Source organism: Opisthocomus hoazin, chromosome 28 (assembly GCF_030867145.1).
Source record: "Opisthocomus hoazin isolate bOpiHoa1 chromosome 28, bOpiHoa1.hap1, whole genome shotgun sequence".
In the NCBI taxonomy this organism is placed as follows: Eukaryota; Metazoa; Chordata; class Aves; order Opisthocomiformes; family Opisthocomidae; genus Opisthocomus; species Opisthocomus hoazin.
In genome coordinates this window covers 2,384,820-2,406,044 of record NC_134441.1, presented here as the reverse complement: position 1 = coordinate 2,406,044, position 21,225 = coordinate 2,384,820, and the positions used below count along the sequence as shown (strand labels likewise).

Genomic DNA, 21,225 nt, shown 5'->3' with positions numbered 1-21,225 from the left:
AGCTCCCCCCCGGATCCCATATCCACCCTTCAAGGGACCCCAAAATCCAGTCCCCATCCCAGGGTCCCATACCCACACCTCAAGAGACCCCACAATCCAGCTGCCCTCCCCCCCCCCGGATCAATATCCACCCCTCTAGGGACCCCCAAAATCCAACTCCCCCCCCGGATCAATATCCACCCCTCAAGGGACCCCAAAATCCAGCCCATTACCCCTGGAGGATCCCATGTCCTCTCCTCAATGGACCCCAAAATCCAGCCCCCCCTGGGGATCCCATATCCACCCTTCAAGGGACCCCGAAGTCCAGCTCCCCCCCCCCAGATCAATATCCACCCCTCAAGGACCCCAAAATCCAGCCCCCCCCGGGGATCCCAAATCCACACCTCAAAGAACCCTAAAATCCAGCCCCCCCATCCCAGGATCCCATACCCACACCTCAGAGACCCCAAACTCCAGCCCCCCCGGGGATCCCACATCCACCACTCAGAGGACCCCAAAATCCAGCCCCCTGCCCTGGGGGATCCATATCCACCCTTCCAGGGACCCCCAAAATCCAGCCCCCCCCGGATCAGTATCCACTCCTCAGAGGACCCCAAAATCCAGCCCCCCGCCGGGGATCCCACATGCAGCCCCTGCCACCCTGTCCCCTCGGGTGCCCCCCCCCCTTCAGCGGGGTGCTGGGGGGGGTCAGGGCACGCGCGGCCCCCCGGGGCGGTGACACCGCATCACTCGCAGCCCCCGCGCTCCACAACTGCATTTATTGCAAAACCAAAGGGGGGGGGGAGAGGTGACGGCTGGGGACCCCCCACCCACGCACCCCCAGGGTGGGGGTGGGGGGCAGTGGAAGTTGCCTGAGCCGGGCTAAGGCCTGGGGGGGGTCAGGGGTCCCCACATCCCCCCTCCCAGACCCCAAAGCGCAGCCCGGACCGCCCCCCCTCCCCGGGCACGGTGGTGTGGGTGCCAGCCCCCCTGCTCCCCGACGACCCCCCGGGTGGGGGGGGAAGCAAAGCCTGGGGGGTGCTGGGGGTCTGTGCCCGTGCCGAGGGGGTGCCCCCCACCCCCCCGGTGATGGGTGAGAGGGGGCGAACCCCGGAGAAACCAGGGCAGCACCCACGGGAGCGCGCGGTGAGGGGAGTCGGGGTGCCAGGCAGGGCGCGGGCAGAGCCCCCCACACCCGGAGCCGCGGAGAGCGCGGCCCCCCGCGCCGGGGAGGGGTCCGCACCCCCAAACCAGCACCCACAGCCACCCCAAAATCCAAATTCCGTCCCCCCGCCGCGCTCCGGCTCGCCCCGGGGCGCGAGGCGTGGGGTCCCCGCGCACGTACGGAACCGCAGCGCCCGGTGCTGGTGCTGGGCCGCGGGAGCGAGGCGGCTCCGGGTGCCGGGGTGGTGGGTGGGCGTCCGTCCGGGGTGGGTTTCTCCTCGGTGCCGTCACGCGGGGGCCGTATTTTTCGCCGCCGTCAAAACTGCACGGCGCCGGGCGAGATGTTGAACATGGCGGGGTCGAACTTCTGGCCGCGGAACGGGGAGCCCTCGGTGTCCCAGCCCTTCTTCAGCATCTCGTGAACCTTCTGCGGGGAGCCGCGGGCCCCCGTCACGCAGGGCCGGGGGCACGACCCGCGCGCGTCGCCCGGCGGGACGGCGGCCCCCGCGCTCACCCACCCCCGGGGCTGTGAGGGGCAGCGAGCCGGGGGTCCGGGACCCCGGGGTAGCTCCGGAGGGCAGCACACGGACGCGGGCGCAGCGGGGTCCGGGCTCAGCGGCGTTTGCCACCACGCCAGGAAACCAGGGACGGGTGGAACCTCGCGTCCCAAGATGGCGGCGCGGGGTGGACGCGGGGCGAGGAGGAGCTCCGAGACGGAGCAGAGCCCCACGCCGCGGCCTCTCGCCGCAGCCGGGACCCGCGCGGGCCGGGCATCGCCGCGCCGGCACCATACCAGCTCGTGGCTCTGCGGTTTGCCCTGCAGCTTCTGGTGGTAGTCGAAGGTCAGGCGGTCCAGCACGGCGTGCTCCTCCTCGTCCACCGTCGCCATCGAACGCTCCTTGTTGATCTTCTCGATGTCGATCTGCTCCTCGCCCTCCAGCACCGCGTTCCACCAGTACTCGTCCCCTTTGTTCAGGTTGATCTGGGGGGGAGAAGCAGGCCAGGGGGTGGGCAGGGAGTGAGGACCCCCCCCCCATCCCGCCCGCACCGCCATGGCGGTGACGCCGTGAGCTCGGCCGTGCCCGTGCGTCGCCCACACTGGGCCTTGCCGCGAGCGGAGGTCCCGCTCGCCGCCCACGCAAGCCCCCGGTCCCCTCGGGGGCTTCACCGGTGAAAACGGCACCCACTGCCCCCGCGCCTCCCGCTCGCCGCCAGCCCCGGCCTCCCGCCGCTCGTCGGCCCCGCGCCGCGGACGTCGCCTCGCCGGCCCAAGCCGCGGCCGCGGGGCCGCCCGCACCGGGAACCCCGACGCGTGTTTGCGTGCTTTGTGCCAGGAGGGGTGGGTTCCTCCCTCCCGTACGATTTTAGCGATAATCCCGGCAGCCAGGAAGATTCACGGGCGTTCGTCGGCCTCTCTGCAAAATCATCAATAAATGCGGACAACGCCATTTACCCAAACCTCCCCGGCAGCTCCCCAGCTCTTGGGGGGGCACAGGCAGCCATTAAAGTTACGGAGCCGGGCGTCTCTCGGCGGCACAAGGCAAAGGAACCGATTAATACGGGGGGGGGGGGGGCTGGGGCTTCACCCTCCTGGGAGAGCGGAGCCGGGAAAATGTTCCAGCTCGGGGCAGGCGTCTGTTCCTGCAGCTCGACGGGTGCGCTTGGTTCTCCTCTTCGTCGCACGGAGCGTGGGCAGCAGGGCGAGGGAGGTTCTCCTGCCCCTCTGCTCTGCCCTGGGAGGCCCCATCTGCAGTGCTGGGTCCAGTGCTGGGCTCCCCAGTTCAAGAAAGATGAGGAGCTACTGGAGAGAGTCCAGCGCAGGGCTGCGAGGAAGAGGAGGGGACTGGAGCATCTCTGCTACGAGGAGAGGCTGAGGGAGCTGGCTTGTTCAGCCTGGAGAAGAGAAGGCTGAGAGGGGACCTTCGAAATGCCTCTAAATATCTGCAGGGTGGGGGTCAGGAGGATGGGGCCAGACTCTTTCCAGTGGTGCCCAGCGACAGGACAAGGGGCAACGGGCACAAACTGAAGCAGAGGAAGCTCCAGCTGAACCCGAGGAAGAACTTCTTCCCTCTGAGGGTGCCGGAGCCCTGGCCCAGGCTGCCCAGGGAGGCTGTGGAGTCTCCTTCTCTGGAGATATTCCAGCCCCCCTGGCCGCGGTGCTGTGCCCCCTGCTCTGGGTGACCCTGCTTGGGCAGGGGGTTGGGCTGGGTGACCACAGAGGGCCCTTCCAGCCCCTGCCATGCTGGGATTCTGGGATTCTGTGAACTCTCCGCGATGGCGGCCTCGAGGAGAGGGAGGTTCGCAGGGGGTCACCCCAGCTGCTGGCTCCGAAGCCGTCCTCGTGCCGCAGCGCCCGTGTTCCCAAAGCCGGCGCGCTGGGCGGGAGCTGTCAGCCACGAGGCGAAGCACAGGGGCCGGGCGAGGACGGATCGCGAGGAGGAAGGCTGCGGGCGGAGGTGTGCAAGACCCACCTGGACAAGGTCCTGTGCAGCCTGCTGTAGGTGACCCTGCTTCGGCAGGGGGGTTGGACTGGGTGACCCACAGAGGTCCCTTCCAACCCCTACCATTCTGTGATTCTGTGACAGCCGGGGAGGCCAAGAGGGATCCTCCCGCCGTGCACGAAGAGGACGGCAGGCATCATCGGCACGGACACGGCGTCACACCACATCCCCACGCCCTGCCGGAACGGTCCCAACCCTTTGCCGCCGGTGCTGGGCTTTGCCGTAGCGCGAGGTTTCTCCCGCGGCGCGCGGAGGGAGAGAGCCATGGGTATCGCTCACGCGGCTGCGCGGCTCCCAGACGACAAACGGAACGCGGCAACAGCCGCGCAAGGCAGGGCGCGGGGACGAAAGCCCGAGTGTGGGCAGCAGGACGAGGGAGGTTCTCCTGCCCCTCTGCTCTGCCCTGGGGAGGCCTCATCTGGAGTACTGTGTCCAGTGCTGGGCTCCCCCAGTTCAAGAAAGATGAGGAGCTACTGGAGAGAGTCAGCGCAGGCTACGAGGATGAGGAGGGGACTGGAGCATCTCTGCTACGAGGAGAGGCTGAGGGAGCTGGGCTTGTTCAGCTGGAGAAGGCTGCGAGGGGACCTTAGAAATGCCTCTAAATATCTGCAGGGTGGGGGTCAGGAGGACGGGGCCAGACTCTTTCCAATGGTGCCCAGCGACAGGACAAGGGGGCAACGGGCACAAACTGAAGCAGAGGAAGCTCCAGCTGAACCCGAGGAAGAACTTCTTCCCTCTGAGGGTGACGGAGCCCTGGCCCAGGCTGCCCAGGGAGGCTGTGGAGTCTCCTTCTCTGGAGATATTCAAGACCCGCCTGGACAAGATCCTGTGCAGCCTGCTCTGGGTGACCCTGCTTGGGCAGGGGGGTTGGACTAGATGACCCACAGAGGTCCCTTCCAACCCCTACTATTCTGTGATTCTGTGATTCTGTGCGGGGACAACAAGTGCTAGAGAGGAGCAGAAAAAGAGGGGGAACAGGGGGGGGGAAAAAATCCTCAACAACAAAAATAATCCCAAAACGCGTTGTGCACAACACCCAGCGGAGATCTCTAAAAACAGCTCGGGCGAAGCTATTTTAATCTCACTTTTGACAACGAGCGAGTGTGGCAGAGGAGGGAGAGCGCGGGGATTGTGCCCGCGACGGGGGCTTCGGCGCCGCCGGCAGGGCCACGACGCTGGGACGCGATCCCGCCACGCGCCGCGGGCGTCGGCAGAGCCCTCCGCTTTGAAACGACGCCCGCCGGGCTGCCGCGGCGCAGGGCGAGGCGGGCAGCGGCTGGTGCTCAGCCCGGAGCAGGAGCGGGGAGGCAGGGCCGTCCCCGAGCGCAGGGGCTGCTGGGGAGCGAGCAGACGCGTGACGACGAGGATGGATCGATGAGAACGCCGGGTGGGATGGGGGAAGCGGAGCTGGGAGGGGTCAGACGGCAAATTCACCGTCCGGCGGGACGAGCTGCGGGCAGGAGGAAGGCCAGTCCAGCAGAGCTCGTACCGGCCGTCCCAGAAGGGAACCGAGCAGGGGACAGCGGAAGCCGCGGACGTGAACGGCGGCTGCAAGAGCAGCCCGGAGAGCGCAGCGATCTCGACGATCCTCGCTGCGTCCTGCAAGAGCGCGCGGGACTCAGCGGCCTCTCCGCACAGAACTGGGACTTTTCCGGATGGAGAAGACCAAGCAGGAGAGGTTTCAGCTCCCGGGCGCGTGGATCGAGCTCTGCCCGCAGGGATCGCCTCAACTCAGACCACAAAAACACGAGCGGGCGCAGGTTCTCCTCCGGACGGAGCCGACGAGGCGTCCCAAGCAGTGACCGAGCAGCCAGGACCTCCTCGCACGACCGGAGCTGGCAGCGGGCGAGCGCGGTTTCGGCTGCGTCGGACCCTGCCACGGTCGCCGTCCCCTCGGTCCCGGGGAGCGAAGCCACGTGGCACCTTGTGGCATTCTGCAGGACGAAGGCGCTCCCGGTGCCACAAGCGGAGCTCGCACGGAGCCGCGCGACACACAGGCGAACAAACTCGGGTGCAGGGAGGGCCCGTACGCCCCGCCAGCCCCCCACGGACACCCAAACGGCTCTCGGCCTGTCCCTCCCAGGCGCCCGGTGCCGCACGCCGCTGACACGCGGCTGGGGGTCCCCTGATGAATGGATCGGGAGGAGCCGTGAACCACTCCTGGCTACTCCGCACACGGAAAAAGGAGACGCTCTCGGGCGAGGATTACTCACTCTGCTCCAGTTACCTCACAATTCTTCAAGCGAAATTTCATCCCACCGTCAACATGTTGGCAGCCAGCTGGAGATCCTCGCAACCTCACGCTCGTGCTCGAGGCGAGACCCAGCTGCGGGGTTGGAGGGCACGGGACCGCTCCGCGCGCTGCCCGCGGCCGCTCCAGCAGGCCCCGAGTCTCGCTCCACCCGCGCGCCGTCCCCATCCTCCGCCGGCACTGGGTGTTTAATGAACGTTGCTGATCCTGGGAACACCCACGGGGACTCCCATCCGTTGGGACACCTCCTCTTGGAGGGGTTTATTCCTCCCCAGGATCTCCTCTCCTCCCAAGATCGCCTCTCCTCCCAGGATCGTCTCTCTTCCCAGGATCTCCTCTCCTCCCAGGATCTCCTCTCCTCCCAGGATCGTCTCTCTTCCCAGGATCGCCTCTCCTCCCAGGATCGCCTCTCCTCCCAGGATCTCCTCTCTTCCCAGGATCTCCTCTCTTCCCAGGATCTCCTCTCCTCCCAGGATCGTCTCTCTTCCCAGGATCTCCTCTCCTCCCAGGATCTCCTCTCCTCCCCAGGATCTCCTCTCCTCCCAGGATCGTCTCTCTTCCCAGGATGGCCTCTCCTCCCAGGATCGTCTCTCTTCCCAGGATCTCCTCTCCTCCCAGGATCTCCTCTCCTCCCAGGATCGCCTCTCTTCCCAGATCAGCTAATTCTCCAGAAGCTTGAGGACATTTGAAAAACGCAGGTTCATGCCGCCGCCGCCTCCTTCTCCACATCCTTTCAACGGCCTAACGCAGGCGGAGAAGCTCCTCTCTCTTGCAGGGGCCTCTTCCTTCTGGTAGGAGGTCGGCATCCCGGGGTACATCCACAGGGATCTGCAGCGGCCAGGCAGCGCCCGCGCAGCCTCCCCACGACCACCCACCGCTCTTCGGCCTCCGGCAGCACACCCTCGCTCCATTTCCCGCTGCGGGGCTTGGCTTTGGGCGCTCGGCTGCTGCCGCCCTCGCGACGCGGGGCGGAAGGCTTGAAGCCCGCTCCCTCGCTTGCGGGGACGGTGCTGCCTGCACGGGGCAGGGACCCTCGGCTGCCGGACCCAGGGAGCCGGCATCCCCTCCCTGGGCTGCTCCTGAACCACCCGGGAACGCCGCCGGGTGGAAAAGGAGAGGACAAAGGCGGCAAAACCCGACTCCCAGCACAACCCCGGCGCCAAAACTCGCTGTTTGAGACTCGAGATCCCGGGCTGGCGGGCAGCGACACGACCCCCAGCACGGCTCCGGCTGCGCACACAGCCTGGGGCCAGCAGAGCTCCCACCCTCAGCCTGGGCATCCGCAGCCAGGAGGCTGGGACCCCCCCCAGTGCCACGCGGCTGGGCGGCAGCGGCCCCCGAACCGCCTCGGCACGGAGGACCGGCGGTGCCGGGGCGGCAGCGACCGCATCGAACAGGGGTGAGAAACCCGAGGCAGGACAGAAGCGAACGGCAGGGAGCAGGGATCTGCCAGGACGCTGGGGCAAGGACCAGGGCCGGGAGAGTCAGAAGGCAAAGCCAGCACCGCGGTGCCACAGCCTCTCCCTGCCGGCAGACCCCGCGTGCCGGGACCAGGGGATGGGGAACACGGCGAGACAACAGCTGGGCTCCCACCACGGCAGATGGGAGCTTGGGGACCCTCCTCGCCCACGCCGAGGGACCTGTTGCCGCTCGCCCCGAGGGGCAGCTCAGGAGCTGGAGGCAGGGCACGGCACACAGGCGAGGGCAAAGTGAGCCGGACGTCGGACGGGCAAAGCCAGACATGTCCAGATCTGGCTCAAACTCCCAGCTGCTGCTCCGGTTTTCCAGGTCAAGCCCGGCGGAGCTGCAAGCCACGGTGCGGCGACGCGGCCGGCGCGGCTCGCCCTTACCAAGACGCACTTCCCCGGCTCCAGGCTCCAGAGGGAACTCTCCGTGTTGATCTTGTGGGTGAGCTTCCCCTCCATGAGGACGCGCTGGCTGCTCCCCTCCAGCACCGCCACGCGAACGGCGCTGCTGCTGATATCCACAGACACCTGGAAGCACAGGGAGAGCGAAAATAATCAGGAAGGGTCCTGCTCGCCCTCAGCGGGATGCGGGGTCAAGTGCACTCGCTGGGGATGAGAGAGGGAGAAGAGCTTTCAGACCTGCACGTAGCAGGCGGGTGGGAATCCGGCTGTCGTTTCAGAGCAAGCAGCTCGGTGGAGAAAGGAAACCTCTCCGGGGAACGAAAGGCAACGGGGCCCCGCGGACGGAGCCCTGGAAGGACTGGAGGCTGCCGCTTCTGCCGCCGCGGCTGCCCCGTGCCTCGGTTTCCCCACAGAGAAAAGCAGCAAGGCCACAGGCCTGCTCCGCGCAGCGCTCGGGGGTCGGACGCCCGATGCTGTGACTGAGCCTTCCGGGAGCACGGCGGGTGACGAGCTGGGTGCGGGTGCGTGCCTTCCCCGCCGCGCGGGAGCGACTCGGGGACTTCTACACGGGGAAGGGCTGCAGCGGCTCAGCGCACACCTTGGCTCCGCTGCCGCCGCCGGAGCCAGCGCCGGGCTCAGCCCAGGCCTCCCAGGAGGAGCTGCGTGCGGGAGGGACGCCGCGGCACGGCTCCCCTTCTCCCCGCCGTGGCGGCCAGGGGACGAGGCGGCTCCGGCCCCGGGAACCGACCCAGCTCCCGGCCGCGGCAGCCAGATGGGGAAGCCTGCTCCGACCTGCCGCGGAGGTGACATGGCCCTTCCCCGGGGAGGCCGAGGCAGCCTGCGACTTCGCCGTGCGGCACACAGTACCCTCGCTCTCCGGAGAGACCATCTGCTCTCCGCTTTCCCCTTCGGCCCTGAGCTGCTGCCAGCAGCGAGCCCGAGCCAGGCCGGGGGACCAAGGGACGACCTGGCCGGGAAGAGGGAGGCTTGTGGCCCCTGGCGCTGCCCCGTCTCCGGCTCGAGAGGAGGAGACTGCGGTGAGATTTGCCTGCATTCTCTCCCAGAGTTCCCCCAGATCTTCCTCCTGCTCTGCAGATCTCATTTGAAATGTTATTACATTACCCATTACCTAGGAGACTTCCAGCGGCTCACTAGCTCCACGCCGGCAAGAGACGGGCAAAGCCGCTCCAGCCGGGCAGGGCCCGACTGCTGCCACCCAGACGAAGCCCCCAGACCCGCTGCACGTGACGGGGAGCTGCCAGGGCTTCGGCAGGAGCCCAGCACGCGCAGCGCAGGGTGGCACCGGGACTGAGCTCCAATGCCGGCAGCTGGGAGCAGCACCAGGGAAGGGATGCGAGCTCCGGCTCTGCCAGCCGGGAGCGGAGTCCGACTTCCACCCGGCACGGGGCTGCGAAAGCAGCTCCTCCTGGACGGGAAACGTCTGCGGAGAGGCTGCGGGACGGAGCTGCTTCCTCCAGCCCCGGGCCGAGGCCTCGCGGCAGGGACGAGGTGCGGGGGATGAGGCTCTGCTCTCCACCACCACCGACTGCCCCGGTCCCCGGGCACACAGATGGGGTTGCTGACGCCGGGCTCTCAGGAAGGGTCAAGGGGAAAAAAGCAAGGTGACCCACAAGTCGCCTTCTGGGGGGGCTTCTTTGGGGCGTGGAGGGCCAGGGAGGCTGGAGATATGGAAGGCACAGGCGCAGCATCGCGGCTGTGGGATCCACGGGGATGGAAGCGATCAAATGTGAGGGGGGTTTTACTCCAAGGTGGCTGCACAGGACAGCTGGTGGGGCTGAGGGACATCTTTGGGGTGGCTCTGCAGCAGGCGGGGTGTCAGGAGAGGGAGCGGAGAAACCCAAATGGACCAAGAGATCCAAACTGGGCAGCCTTAACCCAGCCACTTCACAAGGAGGAATCGCCAACACCCGCTCCTGCCCGCAGCCAGCAGAAAGGCCCCTCTCGGCATGCCAGCCCCCGGCAGCGGTGACAGGGGACGGGAGCACAGCACGCACCGCCGCAGAGCCCGGACCCCCCTCGTGTGGAGGGAAATGGCCGAGCAGACTCCCATGCGTGTTTGGTGGTGCCCGGCGAACGCAGGGGTTGGTGCACGTGGGCAGCAGCTCCTTCTTGGGTGCCTCGGTGGCAAAATCGCCTCCGCTCGGCATCCCCGCTCTGTCGGGGACGGTGGCCGGGCTCCCTCCGACCCCGCACCGTCCCGCCGCGCTGCGCTCGGCCGCTAAAACCGGGGTTTGCCAGAACCGGGCACGGACAGCCCGTACCTGACCCCAGGAATGGCGGGGGGAAAGCCGAGGGCGATCCCGCGGGAAACACGCTGTCCCGGCACCCCGGGCGCGCCGAGGCTGCTTCGTCCCCACCGCTCGCTCCCCGCCAGCGCCTCTGCCCCCCGAAACGCCCGAGCTTCTCCCGGCGCTCGCCTGGAAACCCAGATCTCGGCTCTCCGCGGTGCCTCTCCGCCACGGTAATTTCTGTGCACGCTCAGACGCCCACGCCCGCCCACGCGACTCAAACGAGCAAACACAAACCTAGGAAGGAATCTAGCTCGTCTCCTCCGAGCCAGGCCAACAGAGAGCCTTGCTGTCATTATCTCTATTTAAGTGCTGGGGAAGCGCTCGGATCCGCGGGCCCCTGCTGCGCCTCTAAGTCGATCAGAGAGGTGGAGACCGCAGGGGAAGATGCTCCCACCTACCCCGTCGCCCGTTCCTGCTCCGCGGACACTTTTTTGGAGCTCCATACAAGGAAACCTTCAGCTCGCCCGAGCGAAAACGTGCCATAGCAACAGCCCGGATCCAAAAAAGTGTCGTAGGGAAGATTTGGAGCTGTATTAGAGCTGGGCGCGCTCTGAGCCCAGGGACCACAGAATCACAGAATCACAGAATAGCAGGGGTTGGCAGGGCCCTCTGGGGGTCCCCCAGCCCAACCCCCTGCCCAAGCAGGGTCACCCAGAGCAGGGGGCACAGCACCGCGGCCAGGCGGGGCTGGAATATCTCCAGAGAAGGAGACTCCACAGCCTCCCTGGGCAGCCTGGGCCAGGGCTCCGTCACCCTCAGAGGGAAGAAGTTCTTCCTCGGGTTCAGCTGGAGCTTCCTCTGCTCCAGTCTGTGCCCGTTGCCCCCTGTCCTGTCGCTGGGCACCACTGAAAAGAGCTTGGCCCCATCCTCCTGACCCCCACCCTGCAGATATTTGTAGGCATTTCTAAGGTCCCCTCGCAGCCTTCTCTTCTCCAGGCTGAACAAGCCCAGCTCCCTCAGCCTCTCCTCGTAGGGGAGATGCTCCAGTCCCCTCCTCATCCTCCGACCAAACGGGGGAGATTTTTAATCTCGCCTCGCAGGCAGAAACCAAAAACCTGGCCATTTTTTAGAAAGATGAAGCTGTGCGGCGAATGCTGGGGAGCGCTCCTCTTCCGCAGGAGCCCATGGCCAACACGCCCAAAGTCCATCGAGCTTCCGCGCGGCTCCGAACCATCCCGCTTCGGCCCGCCACCCGGCCTACCCGCTGCCAGCCCCCCGAGGCTGCAAGGGATTTCCAGAATCGCTTTCGAAATGACGAGCTGGCTGCCGAGGGGAGGCCCGAGAGGGACCAGGGGACACCTCGCAAGGACGAGGGACAGCCCGACCTCTGCACAGCCGACTGCGCCGAGACGGCAGCGCAGGCAGCCGCCGGGGACGGAGCTGCCCCGATAATCCCTCTGCCTCAGCGACAGCACAGCCTCCAGCCGAGGGAGGGTCCCGTCCCAGCTCCCCCGAGCACCCGCAAGGCCTCGGGGTGCCAAAGGACGGGGCAGACAACGCCTGATGCTATTGGGTTTTTTTGGCGAGGCCACGGCTCCCCTGGCACGAGGGGCATTTCCCTGGGCAGGGAGCAGCATCGCGACCGCAACACGATGCAGAGGGACGGAACATCCCTCTGGATGCCCCCGAATCCTTCCAAGAAACAGCCTGGGTTTGTTTTCGAGAGCCACCAGGAGAGATGCTTCTCCTGCTCCCCTGCTGGCTCCCTCAGCCCTCCGGTGCAGGTTGCTGCTGCCAGTTACGCTCTCCTGGCATCCTCAGGAGCTGTGTAGGCTGGAGCCGGTGCACAAGCCCAGGCGCGCTCATTCCAGCCGCCCTGGAAGCAGAGGAGAAGAGGAGGTGGGGGGAGCGCGGACTTCCCAAATGGAAAAATACAGGCTCAGCCGTGGGGAGGGCAGCACTCGGGGAAGACAGGAGAGTTCAGGTTTCTGGGTCCGAGCAGCGCCAGCCGCGGGCACGCTCCTCTCGCGGCCCTCGCCGGGAGGGAACAGAAACGGCGAAGGAAAAACCCCGTGGCTGCTCGCAGCGAAGGGACGCTCCCGCCGGAGCCCAGCAGGGACCTGAGCCGTCCCTGCCCGCGCAGGCAGCCAGGGAGGGGGTCCGGCCACCCGGCCCGCGCCCCAGCCCCAGCTCCCTTCCACCCGGAGCAGGTCAGGTCTCACAGGGCTGGGCCTGCCCCAGTTCCTGAGCGCTGGAGGAGCCGTTCCAGCAGCTCCCGCTTGCGAACGAGAGGCAGGAGACCGAGGCAGGGGGAGCAACCGGGGAGGGAGCATCCATCCCCGGCCAGGCTCGGAAACCTGCGTGCGAGCCTGCAGGCAGTGGGAGCGGAGAGAAGCAGCGCAGGAAGTGCCGTGCGGTGCCAGGGAATCCCGCTGGGGCCGGAGCAACGGGACGCTGCAGCCCAGCCACGCGCCCAGCACCGCAGAAAAACCCACGACCGCTTGAGTCTGAAGGACAAGGAGCCTTCCCGCTCGGGCACCCCCAGGGAAGTGCCGAAAGACGCCCCATTAACACCACTTTACCTGTTTGCCTTTTACAATGTGCTGGGGCACAGGCACTTTAATCTCCAGGTCGCTGTAGTCTTGGGACCAGGCGTAATTCTCTCGCACAGCTCCGTTGTAGCTGTCGGGGTTTGTCTGGAACTGCTCCTGTCTCCTGGGGGGGGAAGAAAGGGGCGACATGCTAAGTGTGGGACAGATCAGAGCCCGGAGAGAGCAGGAAAGCTGAGAGCAGCGTACATGAAGCAGAAAGGGAGGGCAGAGCCGCTGCCCGGCCATCCTGCGAGCATCCCTAACGCTTCAGGCTGGTGCCCAGTCTCTCCCCCGCTGCTGGCAGGGAGCGGGTTCAGGTCGGCAGCCCCAGGACGCAGCGGGACCCCGGCCACCCTGCCCGCGGCAGGAGACTGGCAGACCCCTCTCCTTGCTGTGCCGCACCGCAGGTCAGGCTGCTGACGGGACGACTGGCGAGACACACGACGACTCGGCCCCCCAAAAGGCGCAGAGCTGGTCCCCAGCTGGCCCGGGGCACCTTCCTGGCTAACCCGGCTCGAGGGCAGAGCTCTTCTTCACAGAATCACAGCATGGTCGGGGTTGGCAGGGCCCTCTGGGGGTCCCCCAGCCCAACCCCTGCCCAAGCAGGGTCACCCAGAGCAGGCTGCACAGCACCGCGGCCAGGCGGGGCTGGAATATCTCCAGAGAAGGAGACTCCACAGCCTCCCTGGGCAGCCTGGGCCAGGGCTCCGTCACCCTCAGAGGGAAGAAGTTCTTCCTCATCTTCAGCTGGAGCTTCCTCTGCTTCAGTTTGTGCCCGTTGCCCCTTGTCCTGTCGCTGGGCACCACTGGAAAGAGTCTGGCCCCATCCTCCTGACCCCCACCCTGCAGATATTTAGAGGCATTTCGAAGGTCCCCTCTCAGCCTTCTCTTCTCCAGGCTGAACAAGCCCAGCTCCCTCAGCCTCTCCTCGTAGCAGAGATGCTCCAGTCCCCTCCTCATCCTCGCAGCCCTGCGCTGGACTCTCTCCAGTAGCTCCTCATCTTTCTTGAACTGGGGAGCCCAGCACTGGACCCAGCACTGCAGATGGGGCCTCCCCAGGGCAGAGCAGAGGGGGAGGAGAACCTCCCTCGCCCTGCTGCCCACACTCCTCTGGATGCACCCCAGGATCCCGTTGGCCTTCTTGGCACCCAGGGCACGCTGCTGGCTCATGGTCACCCTGTCGTCCCCCAGCACTCCCAGTCCCTCTCTGCAGAGCTGCTCCCAGCAGGTCACCCCAGCCTGTACTGGTGCCTGGGGTTGTTCCTCCCCGGGTTCCCCAGGTTCCTCTTCCCCTCCACCTCCCTGCTGCGTCCACCGCGCCCAGGGGACACTGGCACGTGCCGGACAGTGGGTGCTGTCTGCCGAGCCGCTGCCGGGGCTGCAGGGGTGGTGGCCCACCGCTGTGACCTGGGTTCATCGTGAGAAAACAGAGTGGGGTTGTTCTCCTCCTGATTTTAGCGTGTTTGGGAACGCCGCCAGCGGCCGCGACCCCGAGGCGACGGAGCCGGGGAGCAGGACGCCCGAGGAGCCAGCCCGGCGCGGTGCTGGGGCAACCGGACGAGTGGGTCACGAGCAACGCTTTGAGCAAAACACAGCCGCTCCCAGCCGTGGAAATCTCCGGAGCAGGATGAGGAGGCGGCTGCGAGGGCAGCGTTGGGATTTACCGGATCAATAAGCAATAATTAATACAGCGTTTCCAGCCAGGGAAATCTCCATCGCAGCCGCGTCCCTCTGAACCGCAGGCGGGCTGAGGACCCGCTCCCGCGCAGCCTCCCGGAGAGGGCTTTCAAATCAAATAAAATCTTTTCTAAAGATAGCGGCGGTGCTGACAAAAGGCAGAGTTATTTTAAAATGTTTTGATACGCACCTAGTCCTCAATCTGCCGCCGTATAAACACGGGGCTGCAGCGGGTTACGTGCAGGGCGGGCCGGCAGCGAGGGGCCCTGGGGGGCAGCCGGCCCCGGGCACCGCGTCCCCCCGCGCCCCGCTGCCTCCCCGACACCCCCACACCCAGCAGCCGTCGCCAGCACCGGGCGGGGGAGGCTTCCAGCAGCGCGGCGCCCGGAGGATTATGTAAGATCCATCGATTTTAATTAAATTAGGCTCTAAGACGGTCCGAGGGTGCCGTCGGCGGGGCTGGGTGTACGCTCCCCCCGGCTTTTTCTTTTTTCCTGGACGGTTTCACGGGGTTTTGCCGCCCTGTCACAGCCCCCCCCGCGCCCCGGGGTGGCTTGGATCCGGTTCTCCAGGCAGCACCGGGAACCGGCAGCAGCCGCGGGCCCCCAGCGCGAGGCCGGTGATTTTTGGGGGACATCGCATCACTGTTTTTCGGGCATCTCGGCCTTGGCTGGCGGTCGCCCGTTGGGTGCCCATTGCCATGGCAACGGGGTTGGCATGGCAGCACCGAACCGGCGCGGGTTGCCTCCGGCTGTCGGATTCCCAACCAACCGCCCCCGGATTGCAGGAGTCAAACGGGCCGGAGGGCGAGGCGCCCAACGGCGCGGGCGACCGGGGGCCCGCTCCCACCCCGCGGGACGCAAAGGGGTTGGAACGGGGCGGCGCGGCCCCGAGCATCGTCCCCTTCGTCCCCAGCTCCTCACCCAGAGCCGGCCCAGCCCTGCTCTCGGGGCACCACCGTCCTGGAGCACGGACCTGAGTAGGGTTTAAAACCCGCCGGGATTTTTCCTCCTAACAGAGCGTTTGCTTCAAACCAGCTCTGAGTTTTTTCCTCCTGTTTGCTTCTAATCAGCACGGGCCCGAGCTGCGGGGCAGAGCTGCCCACGCTCCTCGCCCGCGAGACACCGGAGGGAAGGCATCCCAACGCCGTCCGCTCCCCGAGAGCGAGCAAGGAACCAGAGAAAAAACAGCAAATGGCTATTTCGTGCCAGGCTGTTCCCCCGGCCCAGCTTTCCCTGGGCAAAGCTCGAAGGGCGAAGGGGGAGGCAGCGAGCCCGTGCCCGGGCCAAGCCTTCCTAGGGCAGACGCAGAGCAGGGAGAGAACGCGGCAGCGCCAAGGCGAGCGGGGCTCGGACACCCGGTGCCAATTCCTCGGAGCCACCGCACGGATAAACACGACCCCGGGGCAGCCGCTCGCTGCCACAAAGCCCCCCAGCTCCGTCCTTGCTGCGTCTCTTCCTCGGGGCTGAGCAGACCCTGGCCAGCCACGTCCCGGACAGTGACAGGACAAGGGGCAACGGGCACAAACTGGAGCAGAGGAAGCTCCAGCTGAACCCGAGGAAGAACTTCTTCCCTCTGAGGGTGACGGAGCCCTGGCCCAGGCTGCCCAGGGAGGCTGTGGAGTCTCCTTCTCTGGAGATATTCAAGACCCACCTGGACAAGGTCCTCTACAGCCTGCTGTAGGTGACCCTGCTTCAGCAGGAGGGTTGGGCTGGGTGACCCACAGAGGGCCCTTCCAACCCCTACTATTCTGTGATTCTGTGATTCTGGAGGTTTCAGCCCTCCCAAGAGCTCGCCGAGCGCGATTTCGTTGTCCTGTGAGGGCACGAGCGGCTTCGCAGCAGCCCTGGGAGGAGTCGGTGGTAACTGGGTTACTTCCACAGGGAAACTGAGGCAGGACTCACTCTGCAACGGCTCCGTTGAGCCTCCCTGCCCGGCACCGCTGCTGAACACGCGAAAGCAGCTCTCCCCCCAGCGCCGGCCGCTCCCCGGGGGACGGCTCCGTCCTCGCTCCCTCCGTGTTGTAACTGGAGCAGCGCGCCGGGTGACGGAGGGATGGATCACAGCCCTCCCAGCCTCCCCGCGCAGCCCGCCGGGGACGTGCTCTGCCCCGCTGCCCCGTCCCCACACGTCCCCCAGCCGAACCATCCGCGCGCTCCGCCGACTGCAGCGGGGAGAAGCTTCCCCTCGTGCCGAAACCCCGCTCACAGAATCACAGAATCCCAGCATGGTCGGGGTTGGCAGGGCCCTCTGGGGGTCCCCCAGCCCAGCCCCCTGCCCAAGCAGGGTCACCCAGAGCAGGCTGCACAGCACCGCGGCCAGGCGGGGCTGGAATATCTCCAGAGAAGGAGACTCCACAGCCTCCCTGGGCAGCCTGGGCCAGGGCTCCGGCACCCTCAGAGGGAAGAAGTTCTTCCTCGGGTTCAGCTGGAGCTTCCTCTGCTCCAGTTTGTGCCCGTTGCCCCTTGTCCTGTCGCTGGGCACCACTGGAAAGTCTGGCCCCGTCCTCCTGACCCCCACCCTGCAGATATTTAGAGGCATTTCTAAGGTCCCCTCTCAGCCTTCTCTTCTCCAGGCTGAACAAGCCCAGCTCCCTCAGCCTCTCCTCGTAGCAGAGATGCTCCAGTCCCCTCCTCATCCTCGCAGCCCTGTGCTGGACTCTCTCCAGTAGCTCCTCATCTTTCTGGAACTGGGGAGCCCAGCACTGGACCCAGCACTGCAGATGGGGCCTCCCCAGGGCAGAGCAGAGGGGGAGGAGAACCTCCCTCGCCCTGCTGCCCACACTCCTCTTGATGCACCCCAGGATCCCATCGGCCTTCTTGGCACCCAGGGCACGCTGCTGGCTCATGGTCACCCTGTCGTCCCCCAGCACTCCCAGTCCCTCTCCGCAGAGCTGCTCCCCAGCAGGTCACCCCAGCCTGTACTGGTGCCTGGGGCTGTTCCTCCCCATGGCATTCCTCGAGCCATGGCTGCTCGTCCCAGGGGCGTGGAGACCCGGCGCCGGCGCTTCTCCGCTCCTCTCTTTTCCCGAACAGCCCGCCCGAACTCCTCCAGCCCTTCCTGCACGTCACCGCCGCTGATCTCTGCTCCAGACGTTCAAAATCCTCCGACGTGAAACGAATGGGGTGTCTTTGTGCCCCAAAACTGGATCACGAGGGCCCTGGTGAATGCCCCTCCACGTTTAACTGCCTGCTCTTGAGCAAATGAGGATTTGGGGCGACAAAAGCAGGCCTCAGCCTCGTTAGGCGCCTCTGACAAATGGCTGACAGCTCTACCATCTCCTGGAGCAATTCTTCCTCTCCTGGAGGTTTTCCAGCCAGATCCTTGCCCGGTCCAACTGTGCTTAGCACACGCCACCCTTCACGCCGGCGGCACTCGAGAAATTGGAGCCAGCTCCCCGGCTGGGAGGCAGCTTCCCTCGCCGTCCGTGGCGACGGCCGCAGCTCCCGGTGAGCTGGGCCGAGCCGTGCCGAGCCATGCCAGCGGTGCCTCTCCCAGCCAAACCTGCCCCTCGCGTCACATCAACAGCACCACGGTGCAGCGGGCGAGAGAACCTCCAGCACCACCATCACCAGGAGACGTCCCCGTCCCCAGAGCCACCAGGCGAAGACCGAGGCCGCATCCAGAGCGCGGTGCGGGTTGGGTCCTCCCAGCAGCCCGGTGACAGCACGGCGGCCACGGTGCGACGGTCAGCTCGCCGCGACGCCGAACCGCCCGCCGGGCTGGGGCAGGTGGTGGCAGGGCCGGGGAGAGGGAGGGCGAAAAAGCCTCAGCTTTTAAAGCCAAGGCTTTGGCACCGCGTGCGCTTGGCTGCCGGGTGGCGGGGATGGTGTGGGTGGCTCTGTGTGTTCTGTCTTGTTCTATTTCTGCTCGCAATGTGTCACTTCGGGGGAGGTGAAACCTTTAACAATGCACCGTCGAGAAGCAGCCGATCTGTTTTCCGCTCCTAGGAGCCGCACCGCACGGCCACGTTGTCACCGGGACCGAGACGCTGCCCTCGCGCGGGGTCAGACCCGCGGCGGCGGGGACGGGGACACGCTGGGAGGCGGCGGTGTCACTGCGAGGTGCCCTCCATCACGGCTGGCCGAGGCAGAGCTGGATGCCCGAGGGTCGAGGCCCCGTATACAGATTTCTGGGCATTTCTTATTGCGGGATTTCCAGCTCCGTGGGCTGGGGAAGCACGACGAGCCGAGCGCGGCGGAAACGGCGACGGAGCAATCCTCTCCTCTGCGGACACCCGGCCGAACACGCTGCCGTCCTCCGAGCGCCACGGCTCCAGCGCCAGCTCTGTAAAAGCAGCGCCGGACACCACCCAAGAGCGGGAACCAGACGCCGAAGGGTTCGGTTTGATGTTTTCTACGAGAAGAAGTAGGGCAGCTCACGGAGTTCCTCTTGACCGAGGATTTTTGGTGTAAGAACGCAAAAGTAGAGGCACAGGTACGGCAGCACAGGAGCTGCGGGCTGAGCGGGGAGCAGAGGTGGGCAAGCATCATGCGAAGGCGTTAACACGGGCCTAATCCCAATGGATTTTTTTCCTCCGTAAAATGAAGAAAAGACAAAAAAAACTCCCTAGGATTTTCCAAACTACTTAAGGAAGCCGATCCTCTCAGCCTGCAGCATCCCGGCTGCCCGACGCGGGGTCCCTGCCCTCTGGGGATGCGGGGCCGACGGCAGTGCCGGACACCGGGGTTCTGCAGCTGCCAGGACCGGGGACCCGCCTCAGCCGGTGCCGGTTCTTCGGCCGAGCGGATTGCTGAGCTCAGGGCGGGGGTCTGCACCCTGCCGGCACTGGCACCAGTACAGCAGACACCCGCCGGTCACTGGGCACTCACAGAAAGCTTCCTCCGGGGCCGGCGCTGCGGCTCGCTCTTCACCAAGGTGAATTATTTAGGCAGCTTTAAGGAAAACGTGTCAAGCCAGTTAAGTGATGCAGATGTGGAGGCGGGCGGAGAAGAGCAACCAGCTCCACCGCTGAAGCTGGCTGAGCGGGACTGGCCGAGGCCGAAGAGGATGATGATGGGGTGGGGAAAGCGGGGCTGGTGCTGCGAGACAACCAACCCGGTGCACGCAGAAACGGAGCCCCGGCCCCGCTCCCTTCCGCAGAGCTCTCCTGAAGGAGGTGTTTACAACCATCCCACCCCACCTGCGCTCGCCGTCACCACCACGTCCCATCGCGTCCCGCAAGCTCCGCAAAGCCCAGCGTCCCCCCTCCGCCAGACCTCCCTCCGGTCAGAGTGGGGAAAGCCGAGGGGAACGGCGCTGTGTGGAGTCACCCTGCCAGCAGACAGCAGAGGAAACCACCCCAGCTCCGTATTACAGCCACCGGCAGAGGCCCCGTGCGACGCACGAAACCTTCTTCAAGCTCGAGAGGTTGCCAAGAATGGAAAGATCTCATGAAGTAATAATGAAGTTCTGAGCAAGTAGAAGAGAAAAATCAGGCACACCGTGTCCGCGTGCCTAACCCAAATCAGCACGCAGCGAGCGAGGCCTTCCAGGGAGACGCACCGCACGCCGTCAATCCAGCCAGCATTTACTGCAACGCTCAGACGCCCAGATCAAGGCTGTCGCTCTGTGACAGCAGCCTAGAGCGAGTGGCATCCATCAGCATAATTAATCCCGCGTCCCCGGCACTGCGATGACTCGAGGAGGTACCGGCAAATTCAGGAGGAGAAGCTGCTGCCGACACGCAAGACACCCCGCACCGCAGCGGGGCCGGAGCCAGGGGCTTTCCCGTCTGCCTCGCTGGAAATGCCTTCCCCGGGGTGGGTTTCTCCGAGCCAGACGCCTCTGCCGCAGCTCCCGGCGCCGGCAGGACCCGAGGCGCGGTGGAAGATGGGCTCTGCCTCCTGCAAGCCCCAGCCCCGTCGTCTCAGCCTCGTCCAGATCTTCCCGTAGCTCACGACCGGCATCGCTCGGCTCAAAGCATCTCGCCGGGCTTCCCAGCGAGCGGGGAGGACGATGTAGAGGAAGAGGAGAGGAGCATTCGCAGTCCGTCCCCCCAGAACCGCCGCAGTATGCTCAGCTGGGGACTAGCGCCGTGTCAGCAGCCACCGTCCTCCCAGCCAGGCCCCTGCTCCCGTCAGAGCCCCGGCAGCCTCCAGGCCTTCACACGATCATAAATCCCCTCTCCCTCCTGGGGCAGCACCCGGGACCACACCTGCACCCAGCCTTCCGGGCTGGAAATCAGCGCGGGAGAAGCAGGGCGAGGGCTGGCGGAGCCGGGCAGGCAGCGGGGCGAGGGCTGGCGGAGCCGGGCAGGCAGCGGGGCGAGGGCTGGCGGAGCCGGGCAGGCAGCGGGCGGCCGGCAGAGCCCCCCCTGCGTCCCTACGTGAAGGCCACGTCCGCCCGACGGCACCAACGCGTGCGCCGGGACACAGATTTCCAGAGCTCCTGGCTCCCCGTGCCTTGCCTGCCAGCACGACCGGATGAAAACTCCGAGTCACCTCGAGCCACAGGAAGGCTCCAGCCTCACACCACAGCCAGAAAGAAAAAGCCCCAGCTCTTAAGATGAATTTGAAGAGGGTCAAAGGCGCCCTTTGCTCCTCGGGGTCCCAAGGCGGGTGCTGGAGCAGCCGAGCAGCAGGTAGAGCAGCCCAAGGTTCAACCTCTTCGGAAAGCTGCATTTCCAAAGCCGCAGGGATGGCGTGCGTGGAAAATCCCGGGTCTGAGCTCCTTCTGGCGAGCCAGCCGCCAAGGAGCCTCCCCCCCGCCTCCAGATTTAACATCTTCTGGCAGCGGAACATCAGCACCGTTGCACTTCGTCTCTCTCTCGGTTTCACCCGAGCAGGAGGAACGCGTGCTGCGGGCTCTCGGTGCCTTCGCCGAGGTCCCGGAGGCACCCGGGGTTCCATCCCGGCTCGCTTTGTGCGGAAGACTCCAGGTAACGGGGTCTCCGGCAAAGCGTCGAGAAGCTGAGCACCGAACCCTTCCGTGCAGCTCGGC

At 66.1% G+C, this 21,225-nt stretch overlaps 1 protein-coding gene across 1 annotated transcript in view; it reads right to left on the bottom strand.

Annotated features, from left to right (window-relative positions):
• Positions 1 to 767: 767 nt before the first annotated feature.
• Positions 768 to 21,225, bottom strand: part of NUDCD3 (NudC domain containing 3) — a 31,841-nt gene continuing 11,383 nt past the window's right edge. The window contains exons 3-6 of the mRNA XM_075444615.1: positions 12,598 to 12,730; positions 7,746 to 7,889; positions 1,937 to 2,125; positions 768 to 1,570 (exon numbers count right to left, since the gene is read on the bottom strand). Of these exons, the coding sequence (XP_075300730.1) occupies positions 1,460 to 1,570; positions 1,937 to 2,125; positions 7,746 to 7,889; positions 12,598 to 12,730 (577 nt within the window). The 3' untranslated portion in view covers positions 768 to 1,459. The remainder of the gene's footprint in view (positions 1,571 to 1,936; positions 2,126 to 7,745; positions 7,890 to 12,597; positions 12,731 to 21,225) is intronic.